General features: G+C 44.7%; 1 protein-coding gene across 1 annotated transcript in view; it reads left to right on the forward strand.

Moving 5' to 3' along the window:
- The window catches only part of jarid2b (jumonji and AT-rich interaction domain containing 2b), a 101,249-nt gene that overhangs the window by 51,698 nt on the left and 29,814 nt on the right, over nucleotides 1-19,737 (forward strand). The window contains exon 3 of the mRNA XM_062410188.1: nucleotides 5,887-6,013. Coding sequence (XP_062266172.1) covers nucleotides 5,887-6,013 — 127 coding nt within the window. The remainder of the gene's footprint in view (nucleotides 1-5,886; nucleotides 6,014-19,737) is intronic.

Raw genomic sequence — 19,737 nt, forward strand, 5'->3', positions numbered from 1 at the left:
TGCCACTCCACAGCTCCTCGGGGCCTTTTAAGCCACCGCGGGTAGCTGACCTTATCGCCTGAATAAAAATGACTCATTAGAAAGCATCGGCGGCCCGTCGCACCGGGGGTAACGACAGCAGCCCGCGCCGGCACAAAAGGGAGCCGGGGCTGAATAGACGGGTCCCGCTGTTTTAGAGCACCGTGGGTTAGCGAGGCTTTGGAGGCTGGGCGAGCGGCACGGTTTCCTGTTCTCGCGTAAAGACGCCGTGGTGAAACTGTCAGCCATTTTGGAGGATCACACTCAGCGTGCTCTTCGTCCTGAATGGGCCACCCCGCTGTTTTAGAGGACTGCGGGTTATAGAGTCTGGGCTTATGTTAAAGGCATACATGTGCCACAGTTTGCAGGCTCACACAGACAATCCTGTGAAACTATCAGCCATTTTGGAGAGTCAGTCCATGCATGGACATAATAATCATCACACATGTTAGACAGAGTTGGAGCAAATGACAGAGCAGAGATTATTTTCAATTGTCAGTTAACGAGTCACTTAGCAGCGGAAAATGTATCAAGGAAAATGTTGATAATTTAATCATAGCTAAACAAAAAAGGGTCAAAGTTATAGGTCTATTAGGTTTTATTGCTTTTCTGTGTTTGAACTCATAAATTAGGAATATGTGCAATTTAGATTTGTTTATTGGTCACAGTAAGCAAACGTAAGGCAGCACCATGGGAAAGTACAACTTTTGTAGGTTAATAATAATGTTATTTAATCTTCTAAAAAAAGCAATTGACATTTACCGATTATTTTGTTTTCAAATTTGAATTATCGGTTAGTAAAAAACAAAATTGTCCGTCATCAGACTCCAAGGTGATGTGTTGCCGAACTTAAAGCCCTGAACCCAAATACATTCAGTTGACAATCATCTAAGAAAAGCACTTTAATTATCAGGAGTTCCCACTTAATCTTCTGTGAGTATTTTCTTCATCTGCTCCTCGTTGGACAAGGTCGTCTCTTTCAAGATGAGCGTCCACCATTTTGAAGAAAAAGGTATCATCTGATTGATGGAGTTTGAAGCGATACCTGGCTTGATCCTCAGCGGAGCAGCGTTTGTCTCCCCCCCCCCCCCCAGGTGGCTGCTTCTCCGTTTCTCCCCCCCACACACAAACCTCCATCCATCCTCGGCCACCTCCCCTTTCCTCTCTCCGTGACTGCGTGACAGCGGTGGCGGTCTGTTTTTCGAGGGGGTGTGGCGCTCTGGCAGTCAGCTGTATGTGTATGTCCGTGCGTGTCACTCTATCTCCCCCACCCACCCACCCATCCAGCCTCTCTCTTTCTGCTCATAACCAGCAATCATGCCGTCTCCCCTGGCCACTTTCCCCCCCCCTCGCCGTTGGCAGCCGTCCATCTCTGCGTCCATCACACTTCCTGCCTCTCGTGCTCGTTCCGTGCATTATTTACCAAATGACATTATGCCCTTCTGCGTGCCAGCTTCCGCTCATTCACCGCACTCCCTCCATCACGGCAATGTTCTTTCCTCTTCCTTTCTTACTCCTATCTCCCTCCATCCATCTGTCCTTCCGGTCCCCCCCCCTGAAATGCAGGGTTTCATTACACATCAATAGGACTCTGGTTACTGCGTTCTCCGCGTACTCCCCTTTCCCCCCCTATCCCTCCTGTTCATCAATGTGCTCGATTATGTAGCTCCACCCCCCCATTACACCCCCCCCCCCACCCCACCCACCAAAGCCCTTTTCTCCTTCCTGCTCCCTCCATCCATCTCTGTCTCCCTCTTTCTCACCCTCTCCTTCTTTTCCGCTTTGTCCTTCCTGTCCTCTGCCCTGTCTGTCTCAACTATCTACAGTATCTGTCACCCAAACCCTCTCTCTCTCCCTCTGTTTCCACCACCACCCCTCTTTTCCTTCCCCCTGTCCCTTCCCACCCATCCTCTCCAGCTCTCCGAATCGTTAAAGCTGCATCTTCTTCCTGTGCCTCCTGACTTCGCCATCTCCCTCCGCTGCGCTCGTCTGTCCCGCTCCTCTCCCCTCACGTCCTTTCCTTTCCTCTCTCTCCATTTCCCTGAGTGCTATTGATGGAGGATCTGGCTGCCGGCCAAAACCCAGGAGGGGCTGAGGAGAGGGTTTGCCCATTCCTCCGACTGCCCCCTCTCTTTCTCTTGCCGTCCGTCTGGACCTGCCGCTCCCACCCATTTTGATGCACGTCGTCCCCTTTCCCTCAGCACTCTGTAACTGTAACTCTGCTGTCAGTCTGTATTCCCACACGCCGCTCGCTCCTTGCGCGGCCAGAGTGGCAGCCGTGGCGGCTAAAGCCTCTGCGCCTGTGGAGAGATGAAGGAGTACCAGCGGAGAGAAGGATAGAAGGAGGGATGAAAGGTGGTTAATGAAAGAATCTCAGCCAAAAAGGAAGAGTTTAGGTATTTAATTAAGCCAGTGAAGGAGATTGCATCTGTTCCGTTTCCCATGTGCTCCTTTTCCACAGCAGCTCAGACCATTACCAAATACCATCTTTGATGCTGTGGATTTACAGCCTTGAGCTGCACAAAGCAGATGCCATGTTTCTAACTGCACATTGCTGCTTGCTTTTGTTCTGGCTTGTGGTGAGTGTCATGCAGTGTTGTGGGGTCCAATTTTGGAAGGAAGGACAATGTATCTGGGGCTTTTTTCAAATTCTATTTCCAGGCAGTCAATTTTAGTATCCGCTTCTACTTCCAGTATCAAATAGAATGGATACTATTGGGGATTTCACCAAAATAAAATTACCCATTGTTTCTTTTTATACTTCCATCCTTTTTTAATTACATACAGGCACAGGGGATTACTTGCACGAAGGACATGAGATAGAATTTTAGTGCTCTTGTCTACAAGAGAGAAAATAAGATTAAAGTCTTGTATAACAGTAGAGATTCAACTGCAAAACGTTCAGAATTGTTTATTAATGAGAGGGAAGTTAAAAGGAAGATTATTACCATATATCTGCTAACCTAGAAACAAGCATTTTCATTTTTTCGCTGTATTCACAGCCTTTACATCATTCTCCCTCCATTAGTTGTGGCAGAGCACTCATTTTCACACTTCAATCTTTAAGGGCACCCTCTGCCCCGATGATTGTCTTTGCTATGCCACGACTGCTCCACCATACCTCCCCTTATTGCCGCAGCTCCCACTAATAAGCTCCTCTCAGCCCTGTGATGTGCCGTGTTACGGTATGTACCTCTGCTCTCCCCTCTTGTTCTCCCGGGACTCTGAGGTGAACGTAGCGAGGCGATGGGCTTAGTTAAGCATGCGTAAATCTGATTAGAAACCCACCCCCAATGGAGCAGCAATTGGGATGGCACACTAGCACGACCCTCTGTCCCCCCCCCCCAGGTCTTAAGCAGCCAGTCGTCGCCGTCCTCCACCACCACCAGGACGGTTGAGTTACGAGCACAGGACCCTTGGCTCCCCGCCTGTCTCGCCCATCCCCAGGCCTCTCTGCCTTCCCCATGATTCCCCGCTCTGCCCCTCAGAAGAGCACTCATGTGCAACCAGCATATGTCAGACAACTCTTTGGAGGGATGTGTGTGGGGGGGGAGACGAAGAGGAGGGGGGCGGTGAAATGGGCCTCGGCATGTTTGTTTGCGTCCTGTGGGGACATCATGCGTCAGTCATTTTCTGAGCACAATTAAAGCTAATTAGCTCCTTTGCTTTTTTATTTTGCTCCGGTGGAAGTTTCACTGACAAAACCCACTGTCCTGAAGGTGTGATTAGAGCCTTTGCTCCGTCTCCCCCTTGTAGTGCCTCGACTGGTTATCATTTTGGAAATCGTCTTCTCGAGGAAACACATTTTTCGCCCCACATTAAGTAATGAAATGTCTTAATGAGTCTTAATCTTTTGAATTTGGCTTTTTTATAAAATGAAGGGGAATCCTGATTAATTGAATTTTCCATTTGAATTTTTCCCCTCTACTCTGTGTGATTACTTCAAAGCACTTTTTCTGAAACTCACGATTGATTAAAGACGTACAGATGTAAGCCTTGCATGCAAACCAAGGCAGTGATTCACCCACAGCATATAGACTAAGTGGCTCTCCGACTGCAACTTTAAACATTGACAAAAGTGCGATGGCGTTAGTCATCGCACTTTTGTTAACTCTCTGACCGCAATGATGTGTATCCGATGACTGTACCTCCGCGTTCAGGTACTGACGTGCCGTGCGTGTGAGAAAACCCAACATCCTGTCTCTGCAGCGAGGAGAATGCTTCACTGCGTGTGAGCACATTCAGCTCACAGCACATTTATTAATCTGTTACATCATAAAAAATATCTCTTACCTGTTTCAGATTGCTCATCTTCATCCTGTCTCAAAGACTATCATTTAATCTTACTACTCCTTTCCTCGTCCCAATTTCTCTTTTCTGCCTCGGATGACGCAATGCCCGGGCTTGTTGAACAGTAGCGTCCTCCCAAGCAGGATATCATTCAAGTTGCCAGTTATCCCCACCCGTGCTCCACTGGCCTTGTTATCTTAATTTATTTTCCTTTTGACACCCACCATTAGGCGTGTGCGCGGCGGAGTTTGAGTGGCACGTCCCTGTGAACCTTCAGCCAAGTGGAATTTCACTGGGTGTGCCGGGTAGGCAATGAATGCTCGTGCAGTGAGAAAGACGGGAATAGTAGAGGGAAGGTGTTGATGGAGGAGAAGATAGCAGAACTTTGAACCTGCTTTCAGACATGCACTGAAGCCCAAATGTTTTCCTGAACATTTCCAGGGGAGACGAATGTGAGAAGGAGAGTCAGTTGCCCAACACATTTCCTGGCAGCTCCCTGAGTAAAATGAGATAAATAAGAATTCAACATGAAAATGTCTTCAAAAATTCAGTGGACGTGTTGATGGCATTTCTGACACAAAACCGAGAAAAGCTAAAATAATAAAAATATTTCAGGATGAAAAAGAGGTGCCATACACTGCGGTAAACAAAAACACCTGATGGACAAAATTGTTGAATGCCGTTAATGTCAAATCTTGACATATCTACATAAATCTTTTGTTATCTCACCAGCATACTTTTAATCATGTGACTGACCTTTTGTCTCTGGTTGGTTCACACTCTATTTTTTATTTGGCCTCTATGACACGTTCCAAAAAATTGCAAGAAATGCCGATACCACCTTGTCTAATCTTATCTTATTAAATTATCTTGTCTCCCTTAATTACCAGTGACTTCCACTCCTTTGTTTGACCTAATTTGAATTCTCGGAGCCCGCTGTTGCTTTTGATTTAAGAATCTGTCCAGGGGCCGATTTTTGTTTGTGTGTTGCTTGCTAAATATTTAATTAGGTCTATGTCAATTGGGCTCACTGAGAATGTCAAGTCCAGCAAAATGCCTTCACTTCCCTTGCTGCCCGGGGCTTTTTATTTTATAAATCCGTTGTCGAGGGACACACATCCATTACGTCAGCAGCATTGGCATTCAACGAGAGAAAATATGGACTCTCCGATCAGCCTGAAACTAACCTCCATGATGCTGCAGACGCGTTCAGTGTCGTAGAATTGTGTCATTTGTATTGTTCAGTCTAGATGCTTCAATTTATTTATTATCTCTGTATTTGTCCTGTTCACTCTGACTGTCTTTCCATATTCCCCCCTGTATTCTATACACTCTGATACAACAGAGGTAATCTTATCAGTAGAAATGTATTTGCACAAAATCAGAAGACTATAATAACCGCGTCAGATAAAAACGTTGCATACTCCCCAAATATTTAGGCTGTATATCAAGCCCCACAAGTGGCTCGCTGACAAAGGGCCATGGCAGATATCCGGAGGTGGAATGTTTCAAACGAGTGGTCTGTAAAACATATGTCGGCCCTGACTCTGAGCCTTTTTGGCGCTTTGTGTTTTCCAGGTTCCCTCGCCAATGGGCAGCTGAACGGATCGGGATCAAAGGGCAGCCACAAAGAAGATGGGTCCTTGCGCTCTCAGGGCCAGGACGGGAGGCGAGAGTACGGCGAGGGCGGTCCTCCGAAGAAGAGGTGAGCCCAGATGCTTATAAGGTTTTATAATCCTGTTTGTGAGTCAATGGGTCATTAAAGAACTTTATAGAGCCCTTGCTCTTGTAATTTTGGAGATGTGTGTTTGTGTGTGTGTCTGTTGGCATCTGTGTGTGTGAATTCATGCCAAAGAAGGCTGCTGCTGATACTGTGAGTGTGAACAGTTGGGTTTGCGGCTGTGGTTGGGAACTTAGGACACATGTTGCAAACTGTAAGTGCAGCTAAAGCCAAGTTCATACTCCACAAAGGTCCAAGTCCTTGGATCACAGTGCAGTTCATACTACACAACTGACAGGGGGCCACACACTGCACTAGTTTGACTGGTCCACAAACCCCACAAGTTGAGTCCTGCTCTTATGTGTCACCCTGCTCTCAGACCGACACATCGAGCTGGGGGAGAGGTGAAACGCCTTAGTGGACGTCACAGTTCCAAAGAGTTGAGAGCAGCTGAGGCCATATTGTTCTGTCCGGACCTGAGAGAAAAACCTAATGGGGTCTGACCCGAACCCGACAGGCATTCAGGATTTTTTTCCATCTGAACGAAGCCAGATGCTGTTAATAGCTGCACTGGGTTCCTTACCCTGTCCTTCACATGCATGGTTATGGCAGGTTTCTCCCGATTACAGATGTGTCCAGAGTAAAAAGTCTGGGGGCATTTCGCCACTAAATAATCCTGCACCCTATTCCCCCTGTCCTGCGCTCTGATTGGCCATAGTTGCTGCTGACTCATGCAGATATTATCATCCTAGAAATCTGTTATATCAGTGACTGGAAGACAAAAATCATAGTGTGAACCCGGTTTTAGAGTTGATGAGTTAATGATTAAGAAGCTTTCACATAGTACAAACTCTTTCTTACTGCCCTCTCTCCCTTGTCTCTCCATGCTTCCCATATATCCCGTTTATAAAAACTCCTTTAACAATCCTCCTTTCCCTCATTCTTAAGTGTGCGCGCAGTGAATTGTTTGGAGAGGAGCAAGTTGCCCATCAGTCAACAAAGAAGTGTAAATAGTATCTTCATTTAAAGAGCACTGAGTCCTTTATAATGAGAACACCCCCTCTTCTTTCAACACAAAGGCCGTTTTAGTCATTTATAATCAGCCACTTAAATGTTGCCATGAATTTCTTAAATCAATTATTTAGAAATTTAAGTTGTTGCACAACACAATAAACCACTAATTTCTGCCCGCCATCATTTTTTCATGAAGTCGTTTAGATCATGAGGGAATTATTGAAACAGATTTTGTTGTTGTTGTGAGAAATAGCAATTTTTGCTTTAGACACTCTCTTAGACAAATGTTCTCGAAAAATGGAATAAAGTAAATTTGGAAAATGACACTTCTGATGTATTCAGAGTCAAGCTGGTTTTGAAATCACAAGCTGGAAAATATGATTTAGCTGCAAATACTTGTGCTCTATACAGTGAGCAGATTAAAATGGATGTTGTGTGTGTGTGTGTCTCGGTCTCAGAGCTTGTGTTTTTTCCTCTGCCTCAGCACCACATGCAAACACACACACAACCCTAACCCTTTTTTCCTTGAATTTGTATTTATCTAGCAAGCAGCGTGCTCCTGTAGGTGGCAGGTGTGTGTGTTGTGAGTGTGGGTGCGAGCGAGCCCGTGTGTTGTTTTGTTCTGCTCACACACACACACATTGACAGGGCATCAAAGCATCAGTGCAAAGCTAGGGGCGGAGCCTGGGAGCACGGACAGCAGCAGATGTCCCTCTGTAATGAGCGGCCCATACAGGCTCCATTCACAGCGCTTCGAGCACCTGCCTGCGTCTCATCCGAGCCGTCATTCGATACTGTAACCTCCAAATCTGAGCTCGGTCATTACCAGCTTTCATCTACCTGGCTTTGAAACAGAAGGCCAATCGGAAGAGATGATAAGAAATTGAAAAACTTTCCAGGAGGTCGTTCCAGACTGCAGATTTTGTATTTCTTTCTCAAACTGTTCTTCCTGCTACTTGCCTTTCCTGAAAGTAATAAGAGATAAAGACACAAAGTGCAGAGTTGAAAACAAGTGACCTTGTAGATTACAGTAAAGCATAAATACGAGTCTACTCTTTAGCAGCTGAGGAAGAAAAACGCTGAAGGAATAAGGTAAAAGGAGGGCCGGCTCACTCTTTATATTCTCTCCTGCTCCGACGGCCTGCAGTGCTGTTGAGAGGAGCTGAGTGAGAGGCCAGCCTGCTCCATGGTTTTCATTAGCTCACCACACACACACACACACACACACACACACACACACTCGCTGAATGAAGAAAGGCTTTCTATCTGATGCTAATGAAACACAAGCCCAGCCAGTACTTGGCAATACCTCATGCCCTCTTAAAAAGCTTATTTTGTGTGTGCGAGAGTGTGTGGTTGTGTGTGTGTTTCGTGTGTGAAGGCTGACTCCGGTGACCCTGGCATCGGTGGCGCGCTCTGTTCCCGAACAGGACCAACTAAGGCCGATGCCAGGAGCTGTTACACCTGGCACTGGCCGAAACAGAAGGGAGGAGCGGTGGCGCAGAGAAAAGAAAAAGTTTCACACTGTGGAGAGAGGGGAAGACTGGGAGGAGCAGGGAGAGGAAGGGAGGCAGGGACAGAAGGACAGGTGCAAGTGATTTTTGGCAGGAAGCGACCTCCTTTAGAAGTCTTTGAGATCAACTCTGTGTTTGCCTTCCCATGCTCCTGAGATCGGTGGATATACTGGCAGCACATCCCCGCCAACATGCCAGCTCATTGTAGAAGCCCTTTATCATGACCATATTCTCCAAACGGGGTTCCCCTGCCAAGTGTTGGCCCTGCACACACACAAACACAGACACACACACACACACACACAAACTTACATTCATAACCTAAGTCTCGTCTTCACTGCCTTGGTTTACTGACCTAGTTATTTTTCCTGTACCTCGGTGCATGAATACCGCCTGTGTATTCACCAGTGACTTCAAGGCTGTTCCCAGAAAAAAGCTCTCAAACCCTTTTTTCCATGAAGTTGTTGTCTTGGCTTATTTCTCTTTTTTTGCTATTTTCCCCCGGTTGCTTTGCACATGACAATATTTTTGTGTTAGCCATAAAGGAAGTCCGGTGCGGTCATAAAACCAGACTGCTGATCCAGATGCGTCTTCATTAAGTCAGTGTCTCGTAAATCTTTTAAAGTCATTAATGAAATTCATTGGTATTTTAATTTTGTATTATGACTGTCATGGGTGCAATCTAGACGGGAGTCCAGTGTGGTTTTTCTCTCAAACAAGAATGAAATCGTTGCAGCTATGAAGGAGAATGTTATTGAGGAATTTAGCTATTTCAAAATGTGTCAAACAATGTGCTATACATTTAGTGGCCTCTACACTCGAGCACTCTATCCGATGAAACAGGAACCAGAAGAGTGAGATCAATATGCATCTCACTTCAGCTCATCTAATTAATGCTTACCAGAGGTTTTAATGGTCCCTGGCAACTCGGCTCGTTTCTCTGTGTGTGAGTGTAAAAAAGAAAAGAAGTGAATACAAACTTCTGAGGCGCTGTGAAAGTGTGTGTAGAGTGTGTCTGGATCAGAAGTTGAGTGCCCCTCTCAGAAAGACTTCTCAACTTAATTTCTTTGTTCTCTCTCTCTCCCTCGCTCTCTCTCACTCTTTCTCTGTCCCTCTTTTCTTTTCGTCTTTTTTTCCTCGCTTTTCATTTTTACTGAACCCCACTTTTGGCTCTCTCACAATCTGTTCTCTCTGTTGTCCCGGCCAAGACACACATTCAAACACTCAGCTGCTGCCGCTTGTTTTGTTTTGACTTAATGAATTCCAAGTGTGCACGCTCACATACACACACACACACACACACACACACACACTCTTCTTGTCTAGCGTAACCAATGACTCTTGTCAGTAATGCATAATCACCATTCCCATTTATGAGGGATTAGGTGCATGTGTGCACGCACGCACACATGCACACACACACACACTGCGAGTGTGTTTTAATAGAGGGCCATGATGTGTGTATTGATTTTCTTTAGACGCTATTGCAAGGGAACCTATATGCAGTGCAACACCACGCTGTACTAACACCTAATGATTAGATGAATACAAAGTGGAGTACAAGTTCCTGCACACTGGACAAGCTTTTAGCCACTTGATCAGACCAGCATTTGAAACTCTGGTTATGTCTTTGTCTGCGTTTGTTTTATCAGCAATATTACGTAAAAGAAATTTACTGATTTCCATAAAATGTTGTGGAGGGGCGAGGGAGAGAACCAAGGATCATGGGGCAGAATCCATGAATTTTTTATATTTCCACTTTCGTCAACATTGCAAGATTTTGACATTTTCTTGGAGAATAATTCATGAATCAATAAAAGAAATCGTGGATATTTAGGGGACTGATATCAATGAGTCTGTGCAATTTGGTGCTGCTTGATTGAATCCAAGGCGACTGCTGGGCCTTGGCGCTCCACTGAGTGTAATTCTAGTTGGTTGTGCAGCCGAAGGAAGGCTCTGGAGTACTGAGTCTTCACTCCTGTACAGTACAATCCTGTCTCTCTTTTTTTTTACTGACTCCCTCTTTCTCCTGTCAGTCTGTCAGTGACTCACCCCTCCTCTGCATGTCAGAGTATCAGTCTGCAAAATCTTCTCTAAACTCTTGTCTCATTGTTGCTGCCTCGCCGCGGCTTTATGAAAAGCCTCCCGCTCGGCTGGAATGGAAGAGGCGAAGGAGCATTAACCACCCGGCACAGTGTGTAATGTCTCTCAGCGCACAAACCCGCTCCCATAATCGCTGTCAAATACAAGTGTTGGCACCGTGATTGTAGCGCAGATTAGCCATGTTACAACTTGTGTGCATCGAGCCTTCACGGCACAATGCAAAAGGGAAATTCTAAATGCTTTAAGGGGGTTTGCCGTTTCATTGTTAGAATACCTGTTGTTAGCCGAGGGCAAGTCGAGTCTAAGCTTATTTATATTGCACAATGTCACAAATTTGCCTCAAGGGGCCTTAACAGCTGTACACCCTCTGTCCTTAGACCCTCGAGTCGGATAGAAAGAACCTCCCAGGTGTTAAGATGCTGGTGATAACTGTAATATGAGAATATTTCATCGTGTCCGTATGTGTAAAACAGCACCATCTCATAAAATACCTCTTATTGAGGTGTTCCCTTAAATGAGAAGCATGACCTCACATATTGTATTCCAAGTTGTGTATTCAGGGATAGTTAAAGCTAATCCTGCTCAGCTATTCTAGGCGCCTCAGCTGGTGGTTATGTGTGAAAGAGGGGAAATGGTTTCAGAGGTGTAGCAAGAGGAGCTCCACTGCACAGAGCAGTGACCCATTATAAAGGCCAGTGTTGTCACCGCAACCTGGGGATCTTCTCTGAATTGGAAATACACCCAAGACGGATTGATCAGTTAAGGACAATCTGTGTGTGGCTGTGTGTGTGTTCTCATTGTTGTTAGGTCTTTCCCAGCATTAACACTGGCCTTGTCAGGACCAGTGGACCTCATGAGAAGCAAAGTCTGGTGCTAAGGAGGCAAAACTTAATATCTGAGGTCATGGTTAAGGTTAGGGGTAAGATGTTAATTGAGGTTTGGGTAAAATGAAGGTTAAACATTAACTGGTTATGGCTAATGGTTAGGGAGAAGGTTTTGGTTTGGCTGTCCACTATGAATACAAGTTAATGCGAGGTCCTAATAAGGATATCTGTGCAAACCTATGTGTGTTTGAGTTGGATGAGCCTAGATTACTCGTGGATCCCTAGATACTTTCAACATGTTGTCATGAAGCTGACATTTTGTAGGAGAAGTTTGAAAACCAATGTTTACTCTTCATTTAATCTACCCTGCTTTTGATGTATATGAACCACTGCACACTGTTTAATGGCTGATCCTTTGTCTGAGCCACAGCCCCCTGCCTCTGCAGCCTCAAGGCCTCAATCCAGTCCACTCTAGCCCTGTGAAGGTCAACATATGGGACTCAAGCTTAATTAGACTGATTGCTAAACACAAATAGCAACGTCCCTGATGTTTATCGACCTAACCTGGTTGTGGTCAGTCGCTCCCAAGGGTGACTTAAGGTGGACTGCAAGGTCAGAGGTCAAAGGGTTTTAAGTTCCACATGCATGGTGGAGTGGGGGTGGCAAATAGCCCCGAGCAGTGGACATTGACTAACAAAGCCTCCATTTCAACCTTTGGTTTTATTTAACTTTTCGGCCCCAACGAATGAAAATCATGAGGCGTTGTGCAGTTACAAATTCACAAATTAAAAACCTTGGTACATTAAATGTTTTGAAATCATCACGGTGACATTTAGCTTAAGTGCAGCACCACTCTTGTTCGACGCACATTAGCATTTTTAAGGCGACAAAGGGACAATGGGTGACTTCCATCCGACCTAATATAGCATGTATATATTCACAGAAATACAGCTACGCTCGATCTATTGTCAAGATGTCTTTTCTCTGCACATCTGCCTATCAGGCCATCTCCCCGTCTCTTTGTTTCATTCATTCATTCCAAAAAAAGTGTCCCAGCCCGTAGCCAAGGTTATATTTAAATACGCACCCGGGCCCTGCTGCATCTTTTATCTCAAATGAATATCAGCCATATTGTGACGGCTTGAAGCATATAGCTGTCAGGGCTGAACTTGGACAAACACTATCACACCTCTGAAAAACACAGACTCACATTAATCTTCATGTCAAAGCAGTTTAGCATTAAAAACTGAATATACAGAAATACTTGCATCTATACATCACTATCATGGCATTTAAAGCTTGTATAGAAAACTACTGGGTCTCCTTCCAATATAGTGAGTGTGCATACAGATTTGCAGACTCGCTGACTAATGATTGTGTTTATTTGTGTTTGGTGTGCATGTACTTGCTGTGTATATTCAACCGGGGGTCTGAGGAGGTGCTGTTTGCATATGTGAAGGTCACAGGGTCGGCGGGTCAGTCCACTGCAGGGACATATCTCTCTCCTGAATGCACGGAGACAGAAAAGCAATAAACACATCAAGTAAAGTGAGCGTCCACTTACGACTGTTTGCACTGAGCACGCATCGGCCATTTTAGGGTTTTGTGTTGGGAAACCAAGGGTTTTGCAAGCTCAAGTTGAATATGTCATGGTGGACTTTTAACCCCTGGCAGAGTGGGAAGTCTGGAGTATCTGTATAGACCAGTTTCTACATTTGAGACACAGGCTTAATCTGTTATAACTTCTGACTTGTCAAAACAAAAGGTAAAAGTCTGGGTTCCTGCTAAACACAATGCAAAACCCCCCCCCTTCTCAAACAGTAACCTTGGAGCTTAGACTCATGCTTTAGCACACATGGTGTCAATTACAGGGCGCTCATCACTTTCAACATCACATTTTAAAGACTGAAAACTCTTATGGGCTCAAGAAATTGTGCAAACACAAAATGTCTTGTCATTTATGTGCTGATGGATTTGGTCTGAACACGCTGCCAGACACACAAACGTAAACACACACAAACGCAGAAAGAAATATAAACAGACACACACGCAGAGTTTTAATACACGTTTCACTCTTATCTACGTAAACATGTACATTTGGGCTGCTCTACTAAAATACATGTGCACTCAAAGACAGACAAACACGCACCCGCACGTGCATACACACTCGCAAACGCAGAGCCAGATGCAGTGAGGTAGTCTTTTATGAGGACCATGTGGGCCATCTGGAGCCAATTACTACAGTCCCCCAAGGAACAGACTCTGGATCAGTGCTCCTCGCCTCACACAATAACCTTTACCATGGGAAGGAACACAATGTCTGACTGGAGCCCAGCCTCATGCCAACATCTCTAAAACCTGGACCACGCTGCGGACACGCTCAAGGCTCCGCTTGATTCACTCGTGCCACTTTCGAGCAAAAGGCAGAAAAGAAGTAGCCAGGTTTTGAATGTCGGACATGGCACAAGGATTACTTAGTCTGGTGTAGTGGATGCGTTCACTAAATTCCTGAAACAGTTGGGATTACAGAAATACTTCCATGTTAAGTCTACATATCTTTTTTGTGTTATCTTTTGTAAAGTTCTGTCAGTATAATGCAGTGACTAAGGAAGTTATTTGGATGAGGTACCTGTTTTGTTCTTCATCAAAACTCTTCGTGTTTCTGTGGATTTTTTGGGCCTTGGCCATTTCAGTTTTGCCATGTTTCTTATCATTCTCTTTCTCGTGGGCTATGTTGAGTTTCAGAATTAATGCATTTAAGACACACAATAAATTGTCCATCATATAGTGTAGCTAGTGTCTGCTTGTATCCAAAGAAGTCAACAGTATTAAGAATGCAGATAGCTATTAGTCAGAGGCTGACACATTCACACAAATCATCACCGGCTCCACTGGCTCATGTTGCACTCGCCAGCCGGAGTGGACAGTTCAGGTTTCAATGGTACAGCAAATGTCTGAAACCAAACCAGACAGCGACCGGCACGCACACATAACAGCCAGGGAACCGGGTGTCGCCTACAAGGGACACAGTGTACAGTACGTGACCCCGTGACTTCCGACACACGTCATTAAAGCTCCTCTCACGTTAAGACTAGTGACTTGTTCATTGGGTCATTTTACCCAGTAATTCATTCCAGGATTAGTTCTGATGCGGCATTAAAGATATGATATCCAACAGACCTACGTTATACAGTCTGTTGACTTTCGCACTTTATCCAAAATGTTTTCAACGTTCTTCAAGCTGAGAGAAATCCCAGATTTTATTCAAGATAATGCAACATTTCATTTTAGTTGCCTTGTAATTGCATCATATCTGCTTTTCCCATGAGTTGACTTGGCTCTGTTAAAACTTCCAGGTATGACGAACTAGCAAGTCAGCTAGTAAGCTGTGTTTTTCCTTCCACTGTCTGGATCGTTCACACTTAAAAGGTCAACATTTTTCAGTTACCTCCCCCGTGAACATCGTTTGTATCTGAGTCACATTAGGGAGATATTCATTGGAAATGCTGGTGAAGACAACTCCCAGGATCCACGCTGTCTTTTGCTATTGTTTGAAACACTCCTAGTGGCCTAAGTGATGAATAGAAAACCTCTTGGTTCATATTAAATATTGGATTGAATGTGCATTAAATCAAATAATTGGATTCACATACAGTTAAAAGCTCAGTATAGGTTTTTTGGTTTCCGAATTTCCCCAAGCCTGAGCAATGTAAAACATGCTGTTGATTTCAAGTCTCGACAGTCTTTAGGTCTCTACACTGCACATGGCTTGTACTTGCACATATTGGATTCCATACTTCAATATTTAATAACCATAAAGTATTGACAGATGCTGATATGCTGAGCAAGCAGCTTATTCAATAAATCAAACATGCATGGGAGCCCACGGTTTCCAACAATCAACACTGCCTAATTGGCCTTTATAGTTTTTTTTTCCTACTGTAATTGTTATGCAATTATTGTAACTATTTTATGCACAAATGGATTGATGTGCCTTTTAATAAATCAGCCGTTGTCAGCTGCACAAATACACAAATGTGCTGAGTCAGCTCCACCGTGCTGATGTGTTTTGGCCAACACTAAACTGGAGGCCTGTTGGGGAGCAGGTTTCTCTTTCTGATGCTCTTCTCTCACACTTATTGAGTTATTGACCGAGTGCAGAGGAGAAATTCTGTTTTTACTTCCACTGACAGTTACTGATCTGACATCTGGAGGTGGTGGTGGACAGTGTAGGAAGTGTCTTGCTCAGTGGCACGTCAGCAGGCAGGATGCTTACATAGACCTGTGAAAGGCAAATCAAGGCGACCGCACTGGGAAGTCCTGCCAACGTCAGGGTTCCCATGGAAACGCTCATTACTGGGAAGGTGTTGATAAGGGGACTTTGATTGACAGGATGCACGTGTGTGAGTCCAGTAGATCATCTTTGCCGTAGCTCCTCTTCCTCTCGTCCCTGTGTCTTCATCATCAGCGCCAGCCCCATTTTAATCTGACTGCACTTTATATGTTAGAGGGAAATAACAAATTGCCCTTCATCCTCTTCCGATTTTCTCCTTTTCATCTTCCTTTCCCAGGATCGCCGGCTGACGGGACTGTCAGATTTCCTCCCTCGGAGATAATCAATGCTCTCGCAGCCACGGTGGCATGTGTAATATTAGACATTAGAGGAGCTCTTTGAAGGGTAGATGGCTGGGGGGGTGGCAGTAAAGGGTTGGATGGATGGAGGGAGGAAGGGATGGATGAAAGGTGGATTAGAAAGGGATGAATGGGGACATCCTGTTGTAATCTCTTTGCTTTTTCTGCCGCTGTTGGATCTCGGTTTCCTCTTTTTCTCTCCCCCTCGTGACTCCGCAGCTCTCTCCTCTCGTTCTCCTTCAATCAGGGCGATCGCTCTAATTTAAACTTGTATAAGCCTCGCTCGCCTTCCTACACTGGAAGGTACACACACACACACACACACACACACACACACACACACACACACACACACACACACACACACACACACACACACACACACACACACACACACACACACACACACACACACACACACACACACACACTGAGCAGACAGGGGCTCAGGTTCCCTCCAGCCTGTAACTCTGTGGCAGCACTTAGAAAAACACTCATGTCATTGCAAATTGTTCCCATGCTGATTTCCCAATATTTACCTGATCCTTGGCACTCTTAGGTGTGTTTTTGTGTGTGTGTCTGCTACACTCTCATGCCTGTTTGTCTCCCCGAATGAATTAAATGTGTCTCAGCCCTGAAAGAAGATCTTTGGGGGATGATCCACAGTTTCAGAGGAAGTGTTACCGCAATTGGCTTCAGTTCCTTGTGCCTTTTTAATAATGATGAACGACCCTAATTCTGTTTTGCCACCTGAGGACTATATTACCAAAGAACAGAGCCGTCTGTCATCTTTAAAATAATTACTTATTACTGAAGTTGTTGCCCTTCGTAATGTGAGACGCTCTGGCTTTATTTATCTCCTCCCCTGCTTATATAGATATCCTGCCAAAACCCAAATGTTCCCATCATCAGTGAAGCAGAACAGGTTTTATCGCAGCTCTTTAAGCCACAACGCTGCTGTTTGCATACCTTTTTCAAAAAGGAAAAATGAGTTCACATCTGAACATGCACAATGGAAACAGAATTAAATCGAATCACTACAGAAATATCCGTGACAATAAATGTAATTTAAGTGTTTGAGTTTGGGAAAAGCCCGGCAGCGTATCTCCCATGTAAGTTAATAGGTAACAGATAACAGAGGATTGTCCCAGGAAGACTCTGCTGAAAAGAGGCTCTCTGTGACCGTCTAGACAGGATGTAGTAAGCACATCGCTTTATTAGCTCATCTCTCTCTGTCCTCATTCCTTTTACACAATAGCTTTTGCTTTATTTCCGTCGCCATCCTCCTTTTTTGGTGTGTGTGTGTGAATCATTTATCCCCTCTGTCTCTCTTTCTTTAAACGGTTAAATAGGGCCCTATTCATCTACGGCTGAGGCAATAAAGGCTATCCAGGGTTTGGCTTTTATGGGGAGCCCAGTCTCCCCTCTCTCTCTGCCCACTGTTTCCTTAAGTGTTCATAGCACAGTTTAGTCTGCGTCTCTTCCTCGTCTGCGATTCTAAATCTCAGTTGATTTAATTTAGAGGGATGACAGGACAGGGTCGGGTGGCTGCACATTTGAACTGTGCATAAGCAGCAACTGCACACCGGCAGTGTGCTCACATGGCCGTGGTTAAAGTCAACTGAGGGATTTTATTAATTCAAAAGTGCTATTTTTTTTTTATTAAGGCGCAGGGTGGAGAGAGTGGTGTGACGTTTTGTGAGTACAACAAATAACTGCCCTGTCGGGGTTCATTTGAGTCTACAAGCATGCATGCACTCAAACAGCAAACACACTCTGACACTGAATGCTTTTCTGTCTCCGGGCAAAGTATGAACAGAGGAGGGGGAAAGCAAGACGTTAGGTAAAAGAAGGAATTATATTAAGGAGGGGAGGGGGATAGAGAATGCACCAGAACATGAAAGAGAAGCTGGGCAGCGACAGAGAAAGCTTGACTTGATGATTCTCAGTCGACTGTGGGGGTCAACGATTTTTAAGATTAATTCCTGGGAAACACAGACTGGTTTCACTGGTTCAGAAGTTAATATCAGCTTTTAAAGGGAGTACTAAAATAAAGAAGTCTAAATCGACTTTTTACGTGGAGAGTTAATATTAGATAACACTTTCTACTTAAAAAAAAAACCTAGACTGTTAATAAACTCACTTAATATATGTCTCTAGAATATCTTTGCAGTTAAAATGATGTGTTTGCTTTGCCTGTGGTGATGCTGGTTTCAGCTTTATTTCTAAAATTGGGATCTGCTGTAATTTTGTAAGTAAAGACCGGCTGCTGGTTTCAGTCTGCAAAACCCTGAAGCTGCTACACCGCTGCTGCACAAAGAGCCGCTCACCAGTTTGTTCAAAGTTCGGAGGAGCTCGACTGAAACCCAGAAACCGAGTGTCTGCTCCTGTGTATCTTAGTCTATATGTGCAGATATATATGTATATATGTATATGTATATATAAGAATGTGGCGCATTGAGATGCTTCAAGGGACGTAGTGTCACATCTGTGGTAAAACGTACCCCACTGTGGCTGCATTGTCTGTGTGTGTAGTGCGTCTTTCTTTCTCTCACCGTTTCCTTCCACTCGGCCTTGCATATCATCTTCTCACACACTCTATCTCTCCTAGTCTTCTAGTCACGCAATCCTCCCTCCTGCTTTCAACTTCTCTTTGCACACACCCGTCTCACCCTCCCCCCCTCTCCCTCTCTCTCCATCCCTTCATCTCACTTTCTGGCTTCGGCCTCATCCCGCTGCACACTCCTCTCTGTCAGTATCTCCTGCATCCTCCATCCCCAGTGGTCACACAGTTTTTTATTACTGCGTGCGAGCCAACAGAGAAAGTAAAAGTTTCATGAGGATAGGCTTGGAAATCGAGGGAGGCGAGAGCTTAACTATGTATTGCGTCTCACTTCTGTGTGTTTGTATCCGTGTGCTTGTTCGATCTCTGCAGTCAGGCAACAACGAAAGGCCAGCCTTGCAGACATAATGTGGATGTGTGAAATCAAGAGGGTGTGCTCTTCCTCTCTACCTCTCCATCTGTTTATCACACCTTTCTTCTGCTGCTAACTTCCGACGTGCGAATTGCACTCGTTCATTTGCTGGATTTACTTGTTTTTTCATGATTTTCCTTGTCGTTTCTTTTTCCCTTTTCACATCCTCAACTCTCTTGTCATTCTGTGTCCCTTTCTCTCTTTTCTTCCGCTCTCCACAACTGTTTTTATGCTTTGCGGCCCTATTTCTTTATTCTTCTACCAAATAAATCCCAGCAGAATATTAAGAGGCACCCGCCCCATTGTGTTATTTCATATTCTTTTTTCTCTAATACCAGGGGAAAACGTTCCTCCTCCTCACACCTACCTATTAATGTTTTGTTGAAATAAAGCAGCTTTATACATCCTTGTATTCGGTCAAATTAGTGATTAAACTCTTGACTGTGAAGTTTGTTTGGGGACTAAAAGTTGGTGTTATGTGTGTCGAGGGAAATTGCTTTAAATGATGTACGCACAAAAATAGAAGCTGACTAGATTTGTGCAAATGCAGATCACTTTTGCGTGCGATTGAATTCCAGCTCATAATTGGCGACACTGATCAGTCATGTGATTTTGTTTTTTTACCGATTGTTTGGCTGTAAACAAAC

This window comes from Platichthys flesus, chromosome 17 (genome assembly GCF_949316205.1).
Source record: "Platichthys flesus chromosome 17, fPlaFle2.1, whole genome shotgun sequence".
Classification (NCBI taxonomy): Eukaryota; Metazoa; Chordata; class Actinopteri; order Pleuronectiformes; family Pleuronectidae; genus Platichthys; species Platichthys flesus.